The sequence below is a fragment of the Columba livia genome, chromosome 3 (assembly GCF_036013475.1).
Source record: "Columba livia isolate bColLiv1 breed racing homer chromosome 3, bColLiv1.pat.W.v2, whole genome shotgun sequence".
Lineage (NCBI taxonomy): Eukaryota > Metazoa > Chordata > Aves > Columbiformes > Columbidae > Columba > Columba livia.
Window position 1 is genome coordinate 52,857,358 of NC_088604.1, and position 23,951 is coordinate 52,881,308.

Genomic DNA, 23,951 nt, shown 5'->3' on the forward strand with positions numbered 1-23,951 from the left:
AGTACAGATATTTTGAGAAAGGTTAAGTAATTTGAAGTAATTTGAAATTATGGTTGGAGACAGAAAACTTTTTCAAGTGGCTTGCGTATGAGTGCTTGGAGAAACTTGAAGCAAGAAAACAGGGAAAACCACTTGCTTGGAAATCCCTTCATAATCCATGTTATTTCTGACTTCTCAGTTTATCAGTTGTGTGGATTCTACTGAGAGTTAGTTATGGATTTGTGATCTTTATCCAACACAGAATTTAGTCTCCCCAAGGGTTAAAACCTTAAGGGACAGTCAGAAGCAGCTGATAGAGAACATAATTATCTCTCGGTAGGTCTGCTTGAAAAGAGCAAGGGACAGCAACCCCAGCGGGAGCACATGAGATTTCCCCTCCTGACCCTACACAGCCACATTTGTTCGCCTTGGTCTGTTGAACCCAAACCTACGCTTTGCTCTTTCAGCACAAGAAAGGCCTCCTCAGCCTTCCACAACATGTGGTGCCACCAACTCATCAGCTCACCTTGGTATCCCTGTCCTGAAACACTGAAGTATTAACAGGAGAGCGGCTCTGACGATCCCCCCAAGCAATGGGCACACAAGGACCTCAAGTTTCTGTAAAAGCATCTGCTGTGCAGCGTGAAGCCCTATCTTCTGCCATATGTAAAGGGGGTAGATATTTTATGGAATGTGGTTAGAGGAGCCATACATGTTCATTTTAGATGTGTTTTTAAGGACAAAAAGCACACACATGTTTAACCATGGAAGTGGCAGCAAGGCTCAGTAACTGCTGTACCTTACAGGCTGTGTTAATCCTTCCTAATTAAAAAGATCATATGCAAGCTCAGAAAGAGGTCTGTTACAATAATTGCTTCTGGACAAAAATGTAACAATTTGGTATTTGAATTAAATATTTGAGGTACAGCAATAATGCTTTACTTTCAAATATTTCTACTGTCATATATTTTTTCAATTCTATTGTATTTCTTTTATAGATTAACAACCCAATTTCTTTCAAAATAAAATTGCCTACTTCATGGAAACGTCAAAAGTAACGGTTGTCAAAACATAAACATATTCGATATGAAGCAGTAAGGAAATATTGTTCCCATATGGATATGCAAGGAAAATGTAATTCACTCCTGATAAAGACAGTGCTCTGAACACCAGCAACAGAACACAGTGAAGCTGGGTATTCCAACTTCTTTCTTGTCCCTAATGAATCTTTTCCAATATAGTAAACAATTTTCTTATTAGGCAACTAGGAAAAGATAACTAAAAAATTTTTTTAAACCATCATGCAATTTCAGAACAAGTCTTGAGGTTAAGATGTGCTTCTCATTTACAAGATAATTTTAACAGGTTATTACTAATGCATGCTAGCGATTCTCCTTCCCCTCTTAAAAAAAGAAAAGTCAGCTATGGACACTATTCAATTTTATCTCTAGGGCTAATTTAACATGGCTAAACAAATGACTGGTAAGTCACTATCTATTAAGTAGAACAGTACAGGCAATAATGACAAGACACAATAAATAGCAACTTCATGCAGCAAAGGTAAAATGGTGAAGATCAGAAAAGGAACCACCGTATTTTCCAATTTGCAGCTTTAAAGGTTAAAAATAATACAAAGAGTGGGTGCTGTAATTATTGCACAATGTCCACAGTGTTCACTGTATTTTTCTTTTGCAGAAACTTCTAATATTGAACAAGAAATAAATATTGTACAGAGTAAGGTTTTTGAATTATAAAAGTAAATAAATAAAAGTAAATAAACAATAGAAACCTCTACTTAATATCTCTATTGCTGACATGAATTTCAACTTTTTGCCAAGCCCTAATCTCTCCCCACTATCATTCAGTAAAGTCATATTTTGGTAAAGAAAAGTATGACAGCTGTTATTGAGATACACCAAGTAAAGGCAGAAATGACAGAGCAGAAAAATGAGAAAACATTATATGTAATAAAGGAAAATATATACAGCAAAATTTCCCATCTTGAGAGGCTTGAGGACCCTTGCTGGCCTCTCCCCATGGATGCTCAGCCAGCACTGTTGAAGGCTCACTTACACAAGGCACTCTGATGGGATCAGAGCTGGCAGAAGCCGTCACAGTCCCACGCCTGCACCCACCTTTCACCCCACATTCCCACACCTGGCTGAATTCTCACCTGCTAAAAGTCTACAAACCACTCCCAAGACCTCCACTCTCTATCATTTCTAGATTGTGTACTTTTAAGGAAAAGGGACTGTGGAGTTATTTCCCTGCCATATCGGCTGTTCCTTTATCAGGTGACGCAATGAGTGAGCCACACTGTAATCAATCCCTTCTTTTAAGTTGAGGACTCAGAGGAGAGACTTGTGGCTACTTTTAAACAGCAACTAAACCACTAAAAATTGCGCTGACATATAACTCGGCTGGATACTACACTACAACAAAGAAGACTACCGTAAGTGCAGCACTGTGAGTCAGGAAAGAAAATTATAATTGAAACCTGTCAGAAATACATGATCAGTACGTAACACTATAAAGTGATCAGGTAGGACATTAAATGCTTTCTCAAGCATTTCCTCTCTTACCTAATTTTTTGCCAGAAGACAGATTTTGGATTCAAGATAATCCTTCTTTTTAAACTCAAAGTATTATTAGTGGTTTTTAAAACGTTTATGTAAGATCTCTAATGAACTTGTATGATACTGATACTCGCTTTGTGAAGGTCTTGTGTAAGAAAGTCTCCTCAATGGAATAAATACACAGACATCTTCATACTCTGCAATCCTACTCATTAAAATTAGCACTAAAACCAATTAGACACTTACTATAATCATATAATAGATTATACAAAAGATAGAGTTACTACATTTTCTATTAAGATCTCTGTTTACATTAGTAGGCTGTTGATTGTTAGTTAACTAAGCTCAATGCAGCACCTTCATTGTTCTTTGAGTTACCAATCTCAAGTGCCTTATACAAACACAAGCGTCATACCAAACCCTGTCACCATTGCCCCAAGCCAGCAATACTTCCAACAACATTTGAGTACGCAGAAACATGTAAACAAGAAATCCACCTCTCTGTCTGTTCCTTCCGCAGGCAGCACACATAGCAAGCCAGGGAGCAAAAAATAATTTTCCCTCTCCATTAGATGTTCTTAATTGTTTTTCAAATACATATACATTTTTGGTCTTCATAGGAGAGAACAAACTGACTGGGGAGCTTCCCCCACCACACCACCACTGCACAAGCTGCCTTTGCACAGCACCATACCTGTACAGGTCATGACTCCCAAAACCAAGAGTCATCCACTTCCTCAGGAACTACAATCTGTGTCTTTCATTCTACTAGGACTGCCAGTACTATTACCGAAAAAGGTAAGGGAAGTAACCACACATTCACATATACAGTACTTCAGTCAGCAGTTTTCCTACAGTAATTGTTTGTCTAATAAAAATTTCTTTATTTCTCTCAAATGTGTCCTTAATTCAGTGAGGTACTCCTGCTTAGAAAAGCAGTTTGGGTACGGATTTTTTTTTTGGTTCTGCTTACTTTGTGCCATTGGTGCAAATGTAGAGGCTTTGGGCGTGAATTAGGACACAAACTTCGGATGAAAACAAAGTTGTGAATTTAATGAACCAAGTTTTTCAAATAACCATCTAATTTAAAGCAGTTACTTGCATTTGCTACACAACCTTGTGTCATGCACATATCAAAAGTGTATTCTGTAATTTTTTTTAATGGCTTTAGAGAAAAAGTATTTTTTTTTAAAGGAGATTGTTAAAAGAGATCATACATTCAGAACTCTGTTGCTTGTGTTAGAAGACCCAATCCCACAATCAATCAGACTTTGCAGACTCTTGCGTCTATTATCAAATCTCATTAGGGAAAACAGTGTTCCAACAGAGAAATGAGGATCTGTCTGCAAAGATGCAACCACAGGGCTCAGACCAGAGCTGTCATTTGGTGAGCACTGGCTTTCATTATAGTGCAAGAATGTTATCTCCTCTGGATAAACAAAAACGTTTCCTCTAGCTGGAATGACAAATCCCTTGGAAAATGTTAGATTGCCCCATTACAGAGTTAATTGCTGTTGCTAATCAGGAAGAAAACACAGGGAACAAAGAAATACCTTAGAACTGCATATGAGGCACGTATAATTTAAAAAGAGCATAACATGCCACATTATAATAAATGAAAGAACAGCCAGAATTCTGCCTTAAAACGTCCTCCATCCAAGGGAAACCAGAAGTTAAATTTTAACACCAGTGGAAACAATCCTATTTTTTATTTTTTCTCTATTGACAAAGACATTTTCTCCACATTTCTAATTCTGTCAAATTAAGTGTTTTTCATTTTTGTTTTATATTTACAAATAGAAACTGACAAGTCACTAAGTGAGATTTATTGCTTTCTTTCCTGTACCTGACTGCCCTTCCCAGCAGGGTAAGGAATGAATATTTCAGTGCAAAAGCAGGAAACGAGAGCAGAAAAATGAACAGGGACAGGCTCTTTACTGCTCTTCAGAGCACTGAATAGAAATCCTTTCAGTGTAACAAATGTTGATTTAGGTTTAAAGCGATCTGCTAACAAAAGAGAACTCTCTTAGAAAAACTTGTTCCAATATCTTCTTCCCTGAAAGACAATCCAGGATTTTTGCTCTGTTTCCATTTGTTTTATTTTTACAATGAAAGATGTTACAAAAGTTGTGGCACTCCACCTGACATACCTGAAACAGGGTAAGCTGAATTCTTTCACCACCTTCAAAAGCAAGCGATAGGACACTTAGGTGTCTTATTATTTGAAATAATTTCCTATAACATATTTTCTGTGTCTATGACACCTGGATAAGTTACCCAGCTGCTGGCATTAATTCAGCAGTAATTACTGGTTTTGCAATTACAGTAACTTTGACACTAGCAGGTGCTTTTGAGTTTAATTTCAGTCAGTCCTCACTCCTGGCTGAGTCAACACAGTTATAAATTATTTAGGCTACAAGGTGAGGTGACATTTTATAACACTTCTGGAAATCAATGTTGCCACGAGTCACATCAGTGTGGTAGCCAGTACCAACAGAAGGAGCCCAATGGACTTCATTTGGAACCTTCACAGCTGTAGTAATAATTATTGTACACCCAGATCCAGAAGTGCCAGGAGCATGTTTTGAGTACTTCCCCAGGAAACAGACTGGGTCCAAGACCAACTTGTTGCTCTGGGCCAGCCCCGGTCCTGCTGGACCTCAGAGGAGCACACAAAAAATTCAACACCAATGCAGGAGCTCATCTCGAGCCAAGGGCTGTACCCAACCTCATGTCTTCCTACCAGGATACAGAAGAGGACAGTGCACTAGAAATCAACAGCATCACTCAAGGCTACACCTACAGTGGTCAAAGACAAGCCAGAGCTAATCAACACGACTACTCCAGAGTCAGCATCATGCTTATCAGAACTCTGACATTTGGGAGGGCTTTCTGGTTTGCAAGCGTAGCATCAGACTCAAAGCACCTTTCCCCATCTGTATTATGTCGCCCAGAGCTAGTAAGCTTACCCAGCCCCCCAGACCAGAGGGTCACTGATGGCTGAATGGAGGGAGCATGGCTCTCCTGGGGCTACACCACCCTGGAGCTCAGAGGCTTGGCTGCAAGGGGGAAGTTGCTCTACAGAGGCAGGGGGATGCTTCCATGTTAAACACCCTAAAACTGGAGTGTCAAACTCATTTTCACCGGGCTCCACATCAGCCTCGTGGTTGCCTTCAAAAGGCCAAATGAAATTTAAGGAATGTATAAATGTAGTTGCCCTAAAGCTCCCACACTGCCGGTGCTGCCCCAGCCCAGCCCCGCGACAGGGGCATCCCAGGCATGGTCCGCCGAGGCAGAGAATAGCTGACCATAAGCTGGGAATGTAATTCAGCACCGCTTCTGTAAAAGCACAGTGAAGGAAAAAATCCGTGCTTTAGCTCCTTTACAAAGAACTGTTTGTCACACCTTCACACAAGAATTTTGACTGGGCAGAGCAACACTTTATTTTATTGAGAACTGAAACGAGACCCCTCCTCCCCGGAGATGAGCAAACCGCAACTGGTGGGGTTTCCATCCCAGCAGAATGCCGGCAGAGGGAGCACAAGTTCAGCTGTTACACAGCACAGCCAAGAGGCATCTTGGGTTTAGGAGATGTCAGAAATCCCAGGAAAAGGACTAATTTAAATAAAAAAAACCTTTGGTAAATAATCTCAGGTGCTCTCTCACTAATTCTCAAAGCAGCACTAGTTTTCATACAAATCTCTCCCTCACACATAGAAACAATATCACAGATGTATAAAGCAGGAGAAACATTACATTCAAAAATAATGACAACCTGCAGCCATCCCCACAATCCTGCTTAGCATCTACTGTCACGCAGTGCTGGACACGTAACGTGTTAAAAGACAAATGTTTTTCAGTGGAGAGGGCCTGGAAAATACAGGTCCTGTAGTAAAAGGGTCTTTCTATTCCAATCTAAGACTAAAACAGCCACTGGGTATATTATTTATAATGAGCTCTTCAGTACGGGAATTCAAAAGCTTGTATATGACACATCTGTGAGAGCTGCGGGCACCAGAGAGCTCAAACACTGCGAAAGCTCTTGGCACCCAAGACGATGTGGTGATTCAGGAAGGTGCACAGAAGTTTCCAGCAGCTTTTGAAAACCGTGACTGTAGAAGTATGCAAATAACCTCACTGGAGAGATGCAGGCAGCTGGTGGTGTCTGAGAGCAACAACTCTATCTCACCTGCAAACTGCTAGAGCACCAGGTGTCTTTTTCACAACATGAAAAATGGGTAAGCTTTTAGACCCAGAATACTCCAGAATGTTGGTGACCAGCTTGTAGAAGCAAATCCACTTTCAAAAGATGCTTATTATAAAAATCAGATTACATTTCTGAAAAAAACAAACCCAAACCCTTCTTTTCATCCAATTAGCCTTTTTTTGTTTCACTGATGGGAAGAAAATTAATTTTCTTTTCTAGTTGATTGTTGTACCAAAGAAGTCACATAGTACCATCAAGAGTCCCTCCCTGTAGAAAAGACCGTACAGAACTTAATCAAATGGAAGTAACTGGATTAGTAAGAGATTTCCAGATTTAATCCAAATGTACATAGCAACAAGCACAAACCCCCTCAAGTTATCAGCAGTAGCTAACTCATGTAATTACTTCAGTTGCTTTTTAACTAAAGAATTTCTAACTAGATCCATTGTGTTTCAAAATCTTATTTTAGGATGGCCTGTAATGAATGGTACAAAGTAGCAGAAAGAAGGTGAGACATGAAACAAAGAAACACTAATATACACACCTGACTTGCACTTTAAAATTGGAGTGAAGGAAGAAATTGCTAAATAACTGCAGAACTGAAAAATCATAAAGGAAGAGTTTGTTCCAGTTATATTTAGTTATTTCCTCTTGTGCTATTCATGTGTATTTTAAGATTGCTCACATAGACATAAACTCCAAGAACTGTTTAACATGAAGAACCTTTAGACCACAAAAGTAGCTGCTAATTTATCTACTAATGTCAAGAAATCATTAGGTTTTTAAAAGCGTATGTGTCCTTCTACAATTAGAAGCTTATCTACAATCCAGTAGTACCTGGAAAGCCCATGAACTGACCATTTAATAATACGTCTGTCGTGATAATTCAAGAAAAGTTGGTCATTAATGTAGTAAACAAACTTTAACAATTACCTGTAATAAAAGAAATTTGTTATGAAAAAAAGCTTTTGAGAATTCCTCACCCCGAACTCAGAGCAGCCTTAATTGTCCAAGAGGAGCGATACATAGCATGCACAATGAGTAATGAGTTGGATTTGCTTCATATGTGCAGATAACTGCACGCTGGCAGCTGGCACCTGAGACCCAGACCACAGGTAACAAGTGTCACAGCTACAAAAGCTGTGCTCAAATCTTAGAGATTCTAAAATCCCACACCACCCTAAGCAAATAAATTATGAAACAGCTTGGTGTCAGTAAATCACTGTCAAAGATTTGGGATGCCAGTCTTGTGTCCTGTCAGCAACAGAAAGCCTGGAGTACCAGGTCTCCAGTCAAATGAAGCACGTGTTTTTAGCAAGGGCAGATAGCAAGCTAGCAGGCATTAAAAGTGTCAGCAGCCCATGATAGAAGAGCTAGTGGAAGTTTTAAATATCCGTTTTCACCTGTTATCCACATAACTGGAACAGGATATTAACCCACTATGGTATGTTCTGCGCTGAACACCAGGCAGTGCTTTAAGAGGCACCATACAACTGAAAGATGAACAGACACTACCATCACTGAAAACCTCCTTCCCACGACCCCTCCACCCCCAACAAAAAAAAACAAACCAAAACAAAAACCAACAAACCTCAGACCTGCAGAAGTTCAATATTCAAACACTTGGATGCTGTTGCAAGACGCTGTCAGCCCTAGAGGCAACTTGTAGACTAACACCAGACAAGGATGTCAAGAGCACAAAACAGGTCATGTAGTTAGTGCTCAGGTCTTCTACAGTAAAGGAAGATGATACATGTATTTGAAAATCTATTGAATGTAAGTAAATACAAATGGAATTTAAAATATGGTATATACAATGGAAACTCATTACATTGTGAAGCAATACAGAAAACATCTGCATGTCATCTTAGAGGTTTGTGTTTTTCCTGATTAAGGAAACAGCTGCCTTAGTAAAATTACTCATATCCACCGGTAATGAAGAGTATCTTTTAGCACAGTTCCTCTGTTAAGCCACAAGCATCTGCTTCCTAATTTTCTTTTTATTTAATCTTGTGTATGCAGTCCAAGTGCTGTAACAACAAATTTAAATAGCTGCCTCATTTTACATCTTGCAAGCCATCATATCTACACAAAGAATAGTGTTTTGCATATGAAACTCTCCTTTCAAGCAGGTGACCATGGAGAGGTGATTTGCAACACCATCTGTGCAAAAGGAGGGGGTGGGGTGGAGGACGCTAATAAACTTTGCATGGTGAATCAATAAGTACATCCTTAATGTAGTATAAAGTGCTAACAGAAGATTCATTCCTGGCCTTGTAAATTCAGCTGTATCTTTTAATTCCAATACCATTAAGTACATCAGAGTGGTGCCTTCACTCGAAAGTACAGTCCTAGACCACAGTGGCAGGCACAGAAAAGGCTAAAATCATTCTGTGTAGGTAAAGGATGTTCTGTTTGCTTTTTTAACATTAACAGCAAATGGAGAGCTGTTTGTTTCAGCCAGTGTTACATGATACTTGTAAGTTTGTTCCAGCTGTTAATGGAGTGACTTTTAAAAGCTGCTTATCAAATATACAAGTATAAAAACAGGAACAGGATACCAAGAATGCCTACTTCAATTGTTCTGCTAATTTTTATTCTAATTTCATTTATTCATTTTAATATTTTACTCCAACATCAGAATAATAGCTTAATGAAACAACTCTCAATAGTTGGAATAGAAATGGTCCTTGGACAAAACGTTCCATGGCTCAGGATCTCTCACATCCTGCCATCTTCCTTGAACGGACCAAATGGGTACCTGCAGAGCAAACTCGGTCAGCTCACCAAGCCAATGGGAAATACCTAATCTGTATTTTTGTTCTTGTCCCCCTCAAAATTATGGTCTTCCTCAATCACCACATAGTCTCCATCTGACACCATCACAGGTATTTTAAATCAGGTATTTATGACCCTCAGAGGACAGTCCTCAAACGGTTAAAATTTATGCTGACAATGTTCTCACACCAGGTAGGACAGAGTAGGTCTTTTTCAGCCAACTCAGGGTTTGTTCCTCTTGGAAAGAGTTACACCTGTTATTGTAAAGCAATTGTGTGGGTCTGCATGCAAAGTGCTCCAGACAGCCAAGAGGCTGTGTTTTCATGAAGCTCTGACTGCAAGTTCACAGAGTCAGAGAACAGTTGAGGTTGGAAGGGACCTGTGGAAGGAACTCATCTGGTCCAACCCACCTGCTCCAGCAGGGCCACTTAAAGCCAGTTGTCCAGAACCATATCCAGATGGCTTCTGAATATTATTAAGGATGGAGACCCCACGATCTCTCTGGGCAGCCTGTGCCAGTGCTCAGTCACCCTCAGCATTTGGGCATGTACAGGATGGTATCATAGTGTAGTCCTAAGTGACTTTTGTCTTACAGCTTCAATAGATGCTGAAACAAACTATTTATCAACAACAGTCTCCTCTTCTAAAGCAGCGGTGGTTTGCTTTAGAACAAAGTAAGCAGTAAACTAATAATAAAAAAAAGAACAACTAATAACTAGTGAATTACATGCAATGCAGGTGACAAAAGGATTATGGCAAGGAACAGAGCAGGATGAGAATCCAAATGGGCAAGTTTTAATACTGAAGTTTTAAAAATAAGTCATGAGTTGGGCACATGATTACAGAGTTCCAGGCTTTACACAGTCTTCATTAAACAGAAAAAGCTTAAGGGGTATCATCTGCATTGAAGTTTACTCTAATGTTCTTTACCAGAGATCCTCTCTTCCTCTTCACACACAGGCAATTCCACTGACTGTTAATTTGATGTGTTCATCGATACAAGAAGAACAAATTAAAAACTACTCTTTCAGAGTGTTTCTTCTGTTCTTTAAACGTATATCAAATATAATGAGTATTTGCTGAAAATTAATGTTGTGTTTTAAGGCTGTCCCATGTTTAAGCAGTAAAGCACTTATTTTAATCATTATACTAGGATTGAAGCCAACAGAAATGTCCTTATTTTGGGATCCCAGATACTGGAAAAGTCATAAATATCTTAAAAAAATAAAACTATCACAAGTACACAGACAGTACCAACTGTCCCTCTGTTAGATTTACAGCATGGATCACTTAGGAACAAGCCATTTGATCATAAAATTCTCTCATCAATCTTTCTCTGCCACCAGCAGCTACAGACTACTTCTGTTTCACTTTTATATATATGGAAAAGGAAACCAGAGTTTTATTCATTCCCGCCCTAATGCTTCAGTGGTGTCTCAGATTACAAGTAAAAGTTAATAACTGTCACAACCACTAACATCATAGAAACGACTTCTTTCATTTGTTTTTGTAAATTCCATTAAAAACAATGGGATCAAGAGGTGCCATTTGGGAAAATTCAGCTTGGATTTGCAACTATGCAAACACCTTAGCTTCACTCCATGACAAGGTGAGTTTTGTAACACTAGCAGTTGCATTGGTGATGATTTCTATGAAGTCATTTTTCAGGGGAGAGGAGCATGATCAAATTTAGCACACTCTACAGGTTCCTTCCTCCACAAGACCTCTGACACAGCATCCAACTGGTTATTTATACAACTAATGTAACAAGAAAATTTATTTTGTATAGCAGGAAAAGAAGATGACAGTTTCTTAGCTCAGTGCTTTCTTATTGTTGAGATTTCTCTGAAAGACAATAGTCACTGAATTGTCTGATGAATAACGGGCACATGCAAAATAAGCCCAGATGAAGTACTTCTGTATTTTCCTTAAGTTCAGCATAAGAAACGTGAACTCTCATAGTTCTTTTCATGTCAGCCAAACAGGAGGCTTCAAGAGAGAACTATGATTTAAGAAGCTGCTTTTATATTGTAAGTTAAATCATCAGGCAGACTGATTCAATTCCTTTCTGTTTACTGTAAGACTATTTCTCTTACTGGACAAGCCATAAAACTGAAGTGACTGAAATATAAGGAGGCAAGCAGACATTTCCAATTCTTAAGAGTCAGAAACAAGTGCTCTGACTGAAAAGCAGTGCTGCCAGCAAGTCATAAATTTATGAGCAATTCAACTGCTTCTCTGAATTCCCCACAGTTAAACTTCAAAATCATCCCTATAGATAAATAGACATAAGATGTTACCTCTGAAAATTAACATAATCTTTTAATGCAGTGTATATTTGGAGAAAATAATGGTTAGAAGTATTAAAAAAGATTTCAGGTACGCATATTAGCATATATAGATATCATTATATTGCTTTCCATCCCTCCTCTTGAAGAAAGGAAGAAAAAAAGACATGACAGTCATAAAAAAACCTCTTGGTTTTTATCAAAACTCACGAGATGGCTTTAGTGTTTTATCTTACTGTTTGCCTGTACACTTCACACAGCCATTCCTAGAGAGAATACTTCATAGGTTTCACTATATTATTTTTATATTTGATAGTATGTAAATCAAAACATCACAGTACCTTAACTGTAATTTCAAGTTGGAAATAGATCTAAAAAAGTCTTAAAAGTATGATTTGGAAAAGGAGCATCTTAGCACCAGCTCCACTGATGACTTCTATTGCCAACTGTCATAGTTCATCAACAAAAAACTGGTTAAGCCAAGAGGAGTTCCTCGCTATCTCAGTAAACCTTTACTTTTGGCCTAGGGTCAGTTAATAAGCATATTAACACACAACCTTCAAGCAAATCAGAAAGGCTGGTGGCATTAACATCTGAGTATGCCTGCCCAGACATGCTGAACACCATCCCCATAGTCTCCTGTACCAGTGTGGCAATGTTTGCTCAGAGAATCTCAGCAGTTACTGAGCTTGCCAGGAATCAGGAAGATTATTTGTTCTTCCCTGTAGAATGTAAATGAAAATAAAAGCAACTCTGGAGAGAAAGGACTGAGCAGCGAGTGAATGATGTTTGTAAGAGATACCCTACAAGTAGCAAATGCTGATGAGAAGGTTTGAGTTATTCACTGTTTTTGCATGATAAAAGGAAAAAGATTGAAATTGTCTGTATACTATGAAGAGTGTTTTTTTAAGAACAAGTTGGGAAAAATAGCATCCTTTAAGAAATGGCATTGTGAGCTGCTGACTTTGTTCTGCAGCTGTTGGTTTGAAGAAAACAGAAAAGAGTTTTCAAACAAAAATGGAAGAGAATGAATTTCACAGCATATCCTTTTCACATGATGATCCTGAGGATCTACTGGACTGTAAAATTATCTAGTCATGCTTGCAAAAATTAAGGACAACTTGCCCCTCAAGGGACAACGTGACTTTAAATCACTAAACTGGACTGAACCAGCTTCCAAAAACAACTAGTGTGGTTATTTTGCTTAGACTGCAAAAGCAGATGACTGCCTAAAGGCTGAAGAAAAGAAACAAACCAGACACATCTAGTTCTTCAGATTAGCTAGTCACAGAGCCCTTCTGGTAGTTCAGTGCATCTGAATTGTAAGAAACTACGGAACTGGCCCTTGATGCCAGAAGGAAGATCGCTTTTTGTTAATTCAAGGTTGACTCCACTCCAGTAACACTGCTGCTGGAACCATCTTCCTTGTTTGCTCTGAGTTTTGTCAGTTTTACATAGGGTTGGGTTTTTTGGATGTTAAAATAAACATTTGAACCTTCATGTAGCTGAATGACAAGAATCACTTCATACTGTACTGTCTAAATTAGCTACTATTCGAAGGAAATATCAAGGTCAGGCAGGTTAACATAAGCAACCACAGGTGTTTCAGTGCAGAATATCAGAAGTGAACACATAAAATCCAAATTCATCAGAATATCCTACCACTTTCTGACCTCTCTTACATCTTATGCTTTACTGGAAAGTTAAACAGTAAGATAGCTGACCAGATAACACCTGTGGGAATACAAAAGTATAATACCGGTTGACAAAAGACTTGCAATGTAAACAGCTAGGAAACTGAACCTGATGTTGAAATACACCCTAAACTAACTTTCCTTGGGAAAGCAAATAAGATTTAAATAAATGACTGGCACTATGTATCACTCCTATTTTTCACCTTTCAAGTCTTCAAGCGATTTTGTTCATCCTCTTCTCAGTCTTTAGCTTAAGAAATTTTGCAGTTTTCCCATTTCTGTGTGCTTAGCCCTATGCAACACAGCACTTACATTCACTGACTTGAGGAAAACCAAGGATTTGTCTTTCAAATGCTTCATGACAGCTCTGTTTAGGAGCAATCACCTGCCAAAAACCCAAATTCCCCTTGGCATCTGTCGTGCTGGAAGTGGCACAGGTTTTTTCATGCAAACATCTTTTCCAAATTCCTTCTCAATTATTTGCACATCAGGTGCAAATCCAGTCTGCGTATGGCAGAGGGAAGCTTTTGGCAGAGGAGAGGCAGGAACTGCACTCATTTATCAACCACAACATTTATCAACATTATTCAACTGTTGCATTTTTACAAACAAATGGCACACAAATAGCATGTGGATTCCCGCCACTTTCAAAGGACCCGGTGAAAAGCTCCCTCCTTGTCTTTCCTTTCAAATCTTTCAGATTTCTGTTGTTGGGAAAGCACAAACAATAGATCCTGCCAAAAAAAAATACACAGGCCAATTAGCACTCCCCATACATTGACCCCAAGAGTTCACACTAACTTAAAGCCAGTAAACCTAGTTTATATCTGTTTCAAATTTGATCTGCTGAGCAAGATGTATTGCTAAATCCAAAGCAGACTAAAAGGATATCTGTTTCTTCTGCAGCAAAGATGCCATTATCTGTACCTATTGCTGGAGGCGTGAAGGGCATGCAAAAATAGCAATGATGTCTCCTTCTGATTTCAGGCATTCAATTTTTGCAATGATTTTCAGTTAGCTTGAAGCAGCAGGACTTGTACGTGACATAAAATGGTGCTTTGTAACAAATCTCTAATGTGATCCTTCAGACAGCAAACTGAATGAGGAACTTTCCCTACTTCATTATGAATTTCTATTCACTTGATCTGTATTTAAAATACTCAGAATTAATTAATGCTTACATATTTTTTAGTAGAAATAATTTAAATTTTTGCAAAAATATACAAAAGTAGAAGGATTCTCTGCTGAAGTCAGATTTGGGAACCGTAGTAGTTGCCAACAAAATTAAAAACACAGGAAACTTCTACTGGATGGTTTATGATTTATCTTTTCTAAGCTAATAAGGAGAGGATGTTATCATCTACTTAATGAAAAGTAACCTCTGGATCAGACTCAGTCTATGGAGACAGAACAGATTGGAATCTTAGAAAAAAACTAGCTAAATGTTGTGAAAGATTTAGACAAAAAAATGAAGCGTTATTCCATGCTGAGAGTAAAAAGCAGGTACACACTGTTTTTACCTGTACTTTTTTGGGAAAAAAAATTCAACATCATGATTCAGTAACATTTATTAGTTATCAACTAATTGAGCTTTTATGTCATATTCACAGAGAGAATATACCTTCCCAAATATTTTATATAGCCTAGATTTAAAGGAGGGTAAATTAATGCTGATCTATTCCTACTGTCAGCACTGAGATATTTTTATGTTGCTTTCATTTGTAGAAATAAGTGAAATTCTTGGCTGTGAAATTATATGTAAGAATTATTCTTTAGATATGGATAGAATATTTGCAACAATCTCAACATTGCTTGCAAATGGCTCCACAGAACCACATATTTAACCATATATTGTACATTTTCTACTAACTCTTTGGGCAATATGTTTCTACTCCCTTTTTATTCTGCTTTATTATCACAATTGCATTTGGTGCTGCTAAATGATAGAACTGAATACTGAAATAAACGAGATAAATGTCTTGGAGAGTGAATTCCTTTGCAGGTGCATGGTGACTCTGGACAGACTGTTAATAGCATATAATTTCTTCTGTATGGTATATTAACCCACATGCAAAGAATTCTTCTTTCAGGTATATCTAGAGCCGCTGCTGAAAAGGAAAGCACCCACACTAGTACTTCTGGTAGGCATGCCTTCTCCAACTGTTTTGTAGAACCACAATCAAGTGAAGCTGTAGGAGCTGGTTGAGAGCCAAATCCTCAGAACAAACAAACCAGCTCCCTCTCAGCTGCATGAATTCTGCTTAATAATATAGCTCATGAGCTCATGTCAAAGACACCAGCTGTTACAATCACAATCAGATTTTACTTAGCTCTCATTATCATCCATTCTCCTTTCCAACAGTTTACCAGCTTCAGCATCAGACTACAGTATGCTGGAGGTGAGCAGGGATTTTTGTTAAAATCAATGTAGTGAGCAATACAGCATTTTGATTTAGTTATTTCTAAAGTCAATGCACAAATGCAAAAAACCGGTCAAGTAAGCTTGCCACGGGGCAAACCAATTTTTTTGTTGTTGTTTCGAAGAAACTCCCCAAACAAACAAACTCCTTTCAGTTACACAAAAGGAAAACCACTAAAAGTGAAGAATGTGGTTGCATACAGGTCAGCATTCTAAGCTCATATTTCTCAGACCAAAATCAGGGCTCTGGTTCCCAGTTTCATAGTAGGCTTAGTTATAGCAGCTACAGCAAACCATCACCATAGCTGCTCTGTCCCCCTGCTGTAGATATTCACCATGATGACAGGCATCTGAAAGAGAAACTGCTGAACTCCAGCAGGTAGCAATTCACTGAATGAATGTAAATTACCACTATTTTCACTTTACCTTAGCAGAGTAGCCCGAGGGACTCTATTATGAGGCACAAAAATTGCTGTTGATGGCAGGTGATTGTGTGCCTGGTGTAGAGGTGGTAGAGGCTCCACAGGGCTTCACGTACTTAGAGCTACGTATGTATATATGGTATCAGTAACTCCAAAGCAGAGAGGGAAGAGAAGGAAAAACAATAAGCAAAATTTGAAATAAATGCAAGGCTGGAAATCAGCATCTCTGTTACTATTCTTTGAAGTTTCCACAGCACTAGGTATGGGGCCAGCTTGAGAGGCAGAGTTGCAGAGCAGCTGAGCATGTAGCATCGGGAGAAAGGGGACAGGAGCATTAGGAACAAGGAAGCTTTTGGAGTACAGGGAACCTATTGAAGAGAGATGGGTTTCATCAACAGTGACCATGTAATTGTACTGCAGCAACTTAAGGAACAGAAACAGAAGACTGAAGGGCAGCCTGCTTGGAACAGCAGAGGAAAAGTCTTCATCAACAAAAATCTCAGGAGTCAAGGTTATCTCCAGAATGGGAATCCATAGGGATTCTGTAGTATATTTTGATGCAGCTAGCACAGAAAGAGAACAGCATTAGATCTATTACAGGTGGTGAAGAGACTGAAATACTAATGGAGATTACAGACTCTGATTGTGGGAAACAGAGGAGATTTTCAACCCTTCTCTGTCCCTGAGCAGGTAAACCGTGCTTTTATACAGTATAATGACAGCTTCTTGCAGAAACTCAAAGTCTATAAGAGACAAAGTAGCTCTTGACTTAGCTTGACATGACATATTGCTGTCTAACAGGGGCCACATGCTCCAGTTCAACATGCTGTCATAAACAAAAGGTTCACTTTTATAATGTTTAAGTTTGGAAAGAGAATCAAGAAGACCAGCTGAAACAAGCTTAGAAAGGAAGACCCACATGGGTAAAATGCTTGGAGGTGACTTGAAGGATAAAAAATGAAGTTCAGAGTCCTAAGACTGTCAAATCAAAAAGCTCAGATGACTTCTATCTTCTTTTGGTACAACTGTAAAGAAGGTAAAGTAAATGTATACTAAGACAAATTAAGGAATACAAAAACGGGTAATGTCTGATAAAAATGAAATAAATCATCAAGATAATTTCAGAGCTCTAAAGGAACTAAAACATGACACCACTGAAGTACTGATGTATCACTTAAACTGGCAGCAGATGGATGGTAGGTGGCAAATAGGACCCAAATCTGAAAACAGGGCTGCAGAAAACTACAGGCAATTGCAGTCTGCTAGTTTCTACCGAACACAGAATTCTACAGTCCGTGGAGATGCTCAAGGAGGATTTAAGTGGCATTCACATAGAAGTGATCAAGCTGATACAGTATGCCTGGAGTTTCAAACAGCATTAGAGATCAAGCTTCCAAGACATAAAAGGAAAAGTCCTCTTGTTAATTACTGTCAAGTTAAGTGAAAGAAAGCGGGAGATAAAACACGCGGTCAATTATCACAATGGTGAGATAAGATCCCCAAGGCATCTATACTGGAGCTTACACTCCTGATTTGCAGAAACAGGCCAATACCTTTGTATAGGTGACAAACTTCATCCTCCTTCTATTCAAGATTGCTAAATGATGCATTATATGGTTCTGATTTATGGAATTTAAATATGCTCTATGGAGGGAGACCTCTACAAGAGAGGGGAGACAGATAAAAATAGCTTCGGCTAAATTCTGGAGAATGTCTTTGCACTATATGAAGTCAGCAATGTTTTGTGGTCAGCCTGGCAAAACCAGATCTAAATCAATAGCATCTGTATCATTATTTCACGTCTGCTCCTCATTAGTAAGACAGCACTACCACCACTGATGGATGGTGGTTTTAAGTGGGCAATGATTTGGTCTGAAGTCAGACAGGAGGCCAAGATCATCAAGTGAGGTTGAACAGTGGTACTGTAACTCCTATTCTAAATGCAAATATAGACTAATCACGTGATACATCATCACTTTTATTTCTTTTTTTTTTTTCTTTTCTTTTTTTCACTTCTAATTAACAGTTGGTAGAGAGTAATAGATGAAACTCAGAAACTCCAGCATTTACCATCATGAAGAACAGTTTGTTGTTGTTTTTTTGTTTTTTTGGGTTTTTTTTTGGTTTTTGGTTGTGTGTGTGTGGTTTGTTTTTGGTTTTTTTTAATCTCTTTATCCTGTGAGGGATAGATTTGTTTTCCTTCTCACTGCTAGAGTGTAAAAAAAAAAAAAAATTGTCACATTTCTGCCTCACGCCATGGAGAGAAATGGCAATATGAACATCATCATCATCAACTTTATTTTGTCTTCGTCTGGTGAAGACAACTATCTTAAGTCCTAGAAAATAGAAGGTTATATTATGCAGGAAGAACAGCTGCTGAAAATATTATAGCTCTGGGGAAAAAAATTACTCATCCCATTCAAAACATGGAAAAGCTTCAAAGGAATCTGGGAACTTACCAGCTGGATCTGAAACTCACATGTTCCTTATTCACTTCAGAGCATCCTGTATTTACTTCTTTGCTACTCATACAAACAGCCTATTTAATGTATTCCTAGACTGTGGAACCAACTTTCACGTAAACCAGTTCCCTAATTAAACACCTTTAGCAGTACCTATAAGAACCAGCTGTCAGTAAACCAGAAGGGCTACTCAGATCAGTCTTTAGGCTTGTGTATTCTTTAAAAGCAGCACCACACATTTACTATGACTTGCAGCACCAGGATCACTGTTACTCCCAACAGTGCAGATGACAGTGCTCAGAAATAATGTTCATCATATCCATGAATTCCAAGAAAGGTCTTAGCTGCTGCTAGAGGACACAGTGTTGTCCTCCTCCAAAAGCTAACAAATTATCTCCTTCTACGACTACATTTGGAAGCATGCCTTAAGTAAGAGGAAAAAAACCAAAATCATCTGGGCCTGTGAATGGGGCATTTGTTCCACGCAATACTCCCAACCCTTGGTATACCAGAATCTTACATCAGACTCCTAAGTACCGCAAAGCATTTGTAAAACTAGTCTCTCCCTTACTAGACATCTTTTTTTCCTGTACAAAACCAAAAAACATCATGTATCAAGTTGCTTAGAAAAGTAATCACATGTCTACTAAGTAATTCAGGTTTAATATAAACAAAATGATCCAAGAAAGCTTGTAAATAAATCTGTCCTGTTCCTATGGGTTAAACTTACCATATTACAGGCTTGCCAGATGCTTTCATACAAATACAGGAAAAAAAAAAAGTCAATACTAGCACCGCTTTAAAGAAACCAGGCTTATTTTTGATAATGCATCGTAGCCACTGATTCACGGAAAAATACCAAGGAAACATTCACATGTAATATTACTGTGAGGGACTTCAAACAAGAAGGTGCAGTCCTTCTAAATTACCTTGAAATCAAGTTGTATGGTATTTGTAGCTTTTTTACAAATGAAGTTGATATTTGACTGGAATTATTTCTAGTTTAGGTTTAAATAGCAATCATAAAATACTAAAAAATGTGACTTAAAGTGTGTGACACTGTTCCAGCACTTATAGACATCTCTTTTTAATTCTAGTAAGGCAGAAATTCTAGGACGTTTAACATAATGCATCTCATAGCTCTACTTGCAAGTAAGCACCACACAGTTATCAAGAGGCAAAGTATTCAATTTGTTCATTTTAAAAATTATTCACATTGGTGCCTTTATCTAAATGAATGTAAGCAGGATGTTTTAGGAAGTACTTAGTAAGATAGGACATTCTTTAATCATGATTAGTTAAGACTTACAAATTATTATGGAACATACAATATCTTGCAGCTTTGGATCATTAACCATGGAAATGTAATTCAGAAGTACAAACAATAATTATTTTCGTCACTCCTCTAACTGAAACACAGCTTTCTTTAATTAAGATCTTGATAAGTGAGTACAGCTAACATAAGATTTTTAAATAGTTAATCTGATAAAGAATAAAATGAGCTTTTAAACTGAGAGAGCCTAATCCTCCAAACAGCCTGCATACAGGTTGTTCCACTTCCTTAGGAACATCCCCTAATATAATGGACTAAAAGATGATGGCAGATATATTTTCTATGGGGCCTCAGTCCTTTCCTGCCAGCAGCACCGGCGAAGGACAGACCCACACAATGTGGGAAACCTCACACTGCTGCAAGGATGCTCCATCCTCAGGGTGGCTGCATCCCACCCCTCCAGCTGGCTATTGCTTCAGTGTTTGAATTTAGGAGACAAATTGGGAAGTTTCCTCAAATTTCATAAAGGCAGAGTATTTTTAAGAGATCCCCAAGGAAGCACGGTGGCTTGCACTCTCAAAGGCACTAGGGACAACTGTTGAGGAATACCATTCTCTCTCAGACAGCAGAGGTCTATCAAATAGCATGGATGGTGTCTTCCCCAGCCTGCAAGAAGTCAAGACCCTTCTTAATCATACACATCATCTTCGTGTTGAGGAGCCCATTTTACTTTCGGTAATGAGTCCATTCATTTTTAGAATGGACATTAGCATCCAGTATCACCAACATTCCACAGCAATGAGTTCCACTTAATTATATACTGCGTGAAATACCATTTAAATGATTCCTCATTCCATTTGTACAATAGAGTTTTACTTAAACACCAGTGTTGCTACCAGTCTAGTCCAAGGGATGGTGGTAAAACTTCCTCTCTCAAGATGAAGAAGTGGTAGAGAAGGAATGACTACATGTTGTTTAGGAGCAAGAGAGACCACACATTAACAGACACAAGATATAAACCATCAACGTATATATGAAACCAATAGCACTGATGACAAATGGTTCAAGCATTTCTTGGCAGACAACTGCTGCTTGATGTTACGGCTCATGTGCAGTCCTCTACCAGCTCGCTGTCTGCCAAGAAGCATCCTCTGCTTCTGTCAGAACCAGTTAATTAAAATGCAGCAATAGGTTATAGTGGAAAAGTTCACTCCTGTTTGCAAGAAGTAGATCTGCAGTGAAAGATACAACTATTTAATCGCAGAAGGAAGAGCTTTCAATTCTAGACACCCTTAGATATGCTTATTTCTGGTTGTTGAGTTACTGTAGGAGGACAAGCGATTTTCTTCAAGAGTCAGAGATTAAATGCTAAGTAAAACAATATTTAGTAAAGATCAAGAAGCCAGCAACCAAGCACCTCTCAATTTTTTTCATTACTGTTCAGTGTGAATTTGAAATGGGTATAAGTCCTTTTTTTTCCAGAAAATTATAAGGCAGTTAAAATATTAAAAACCGTATATTTTAAAACATTACAGTCTTTTCAATGCCACCTACACTCAGGACAGGACCACAGTAAATAAACAGGTAAGTCTACTTAAAATGTAAAAATGTCAGAGGAATGTTGTCTCCTTCTAACTGCTTTGTCAGGCTAATGACCCAACAGTACTTACTAAGACAGCACACCATAGAATTTAATTTAAAGTGACATGTTGAAAACAGAGCTTTCCACAGTATTTGGGAAATTTCCATATGAAAGAAAATCATACATCTTCAAGGGTTTGTGGGGTTTCCACCAGTATTTGCTTTGGATTTAAAGAAATCCAATGATAAATTCAACTTACAGTTAAAGAGTATTAACTTACATTAAGACTACAATAAAATACTAGTATAATCCAGAGACAGAAATAAGAATTTAAATGAGTAAGATTAAATACTTTCAAAGTGCCTAGCTAAAAATTTAAAATATCACAGTACCTGTGACTTAGCATAGCCTTCTGCAAATATATTACACAAATGATTGCATTAGTCAAAGCTCTTAGATTACATTGCTTCTTCATCCTTGCCAGAAACTATGACAGACAATAGAGATTAATGGGCTATTCATGCTTTAAAGACATTCACAGGTATTGGTTTACCAGTTATCTTTTTGCTCTAAAGATGCCTTTTCCATGTGAGTTGAAGATTCAGCTCAGAAAGGTCCACAGAAATATAGTTTAGAGGAGTTAAAGAATATGCTCCAAACCAGTTTGTGAAGCAGGTACACAATACAACAAATCCACTACTACCATGGCAGAGGAACTCCATAATTATACACTCTAGCACAAAGCCCAGTAACAATGTCTGGGTATGGTTTCAACTCAGGAAAAAAAAATATTTAACACTTTAAGATTTATATAAAACAACAGTAGGAGAAGCAAGAAAATCCATTGGACAGGTCTCTGCTATACAATCCATTTTCAAAGTTCTAAACCACTTCAATTCTGATAAATAAAATTACTAAACTAGAAGTTAACTATTTATCTAGATTATGATATTTCAGATAAACCGCGTGGAAATACCTTACCTCTTCGCCTGAGAGATAGTAAGCTGAAAGTAGTCCACCAACAAACCGAATGTTCACTTCAAATACCGAAATTTCAGCATTCTGTTGAAATATACAAACATAGTTTTATTCCCTGCTACTTTTCTGGACACTTTTGCTTGTTCTTGTCCTTTTTTTATATACATGCAGGTATTAAGCTACAACAACTGTAAATGGTAAAACACAGATGTAAGGAAAGCCAACATCAGTGAACTTTAGAGCATTTTAAAGTATTTTCTCTCTTCTTCATGTTAACAAAATATCCTCTCCATTACCCTTATCCTGTTTAACTTCTCATTCCTTCCACTTGGACAGAAGGCATACTCTAAATCCACATATCTAAGTACTTCCTTGCAGATGAATCAGCACTCACATACAAAAAGTGCTCTTGGATGACAAGTCCCACACGACCTCACCTCGCACTATCTCTTCTCACACACTGTGTGACAAGTTCTTGATCAGAAATGTCGTATAAAGAGTTTTCTTGCTTCAGTCAAAAAGCAGACATTTAGTTGAAAGGCTGATCTACTTAAGTTTCTTAATTTTTACTTTTTAATGTAATACTACTTCTTACATTTTTGTTTTTCTGTAGAAAAATGATACCCAGCAGTCTTCTAAACCTTTGGGTACATAAATAAGTTGTTTGACTTTTGTGTGTTCTGAGTTGTTCTTGCATCTATTGAGTTGTTTTTCCATTTTCTAGCTGCTGACATACACTATAGCTATATTCAGCTTAAATCAATGCATTGTGGAGCTGCGGGATTTTCTTCCAAAGGGCTTGCAGGCTTTTCTCATTCAGCTTGTTTTTGTACCTTTCCAGCTTAAATGTTCAGATGTGAGTTTATGTAGGAGGGAAGAACTCGTGGTACTCTGATTAAGGGAAGACACATTGCAGAGAGTTGTTCAGTGTTTAACCAGTTGTAAAGGTACAGACTTCAAAAAACAGTCATAGACTTGCTGCAATACTTGTCCACTTACCCTCAGGCATCTAACTTTTCTCCACTAAAAACTAATCTGCACCTCCCACTCTGAAAACTGAGGATATAATTTCATTCACATAATTGGTCTGATTAATATTTAATTCATATAGTGTGTCTGTGCAGTTTTTTTATATACACAAGCACAATTCAAAGGGGCAGTCAAAGTAAAGCCCTCACACATCTGCTTATTGAAAAATCGCATCTGGCATCACGTATTAAGACTGCAAACTGAAAAAGTTATTTTCCTGTCTTGCACTGCTGAGAATATAACATTTTTCCAAGTTTATTTTAA

The 23,951-nt window shown here is 38.1% G+C and overlaps 1 protein-coding gene across 2 annotated transcripts in view; it reads right to left on the minus strand.

Annotated features, from left to right (window-relative positions):
* Window positions 1-23,951, minus strand: part of MAN1A1 (mannosidase alpha class 1A member 1) — a 149,393-nt gene that overhangs the window by 66,631 nt on the left and 58,811 nt on the right. For both annotated transcript variants that reach the window (XM_065056759.1, XM_021294461.2), the window contains exon 4: window positions 22,662-22,742. In XM_065056759.1, the coding sequence (XP_064912831.1) occupies window positions 22,662-22,742 (81 nt within the window). The remainder of the gene's footprint in view (window positions 1-22,661; window positions 22,743-23,951) is intronic.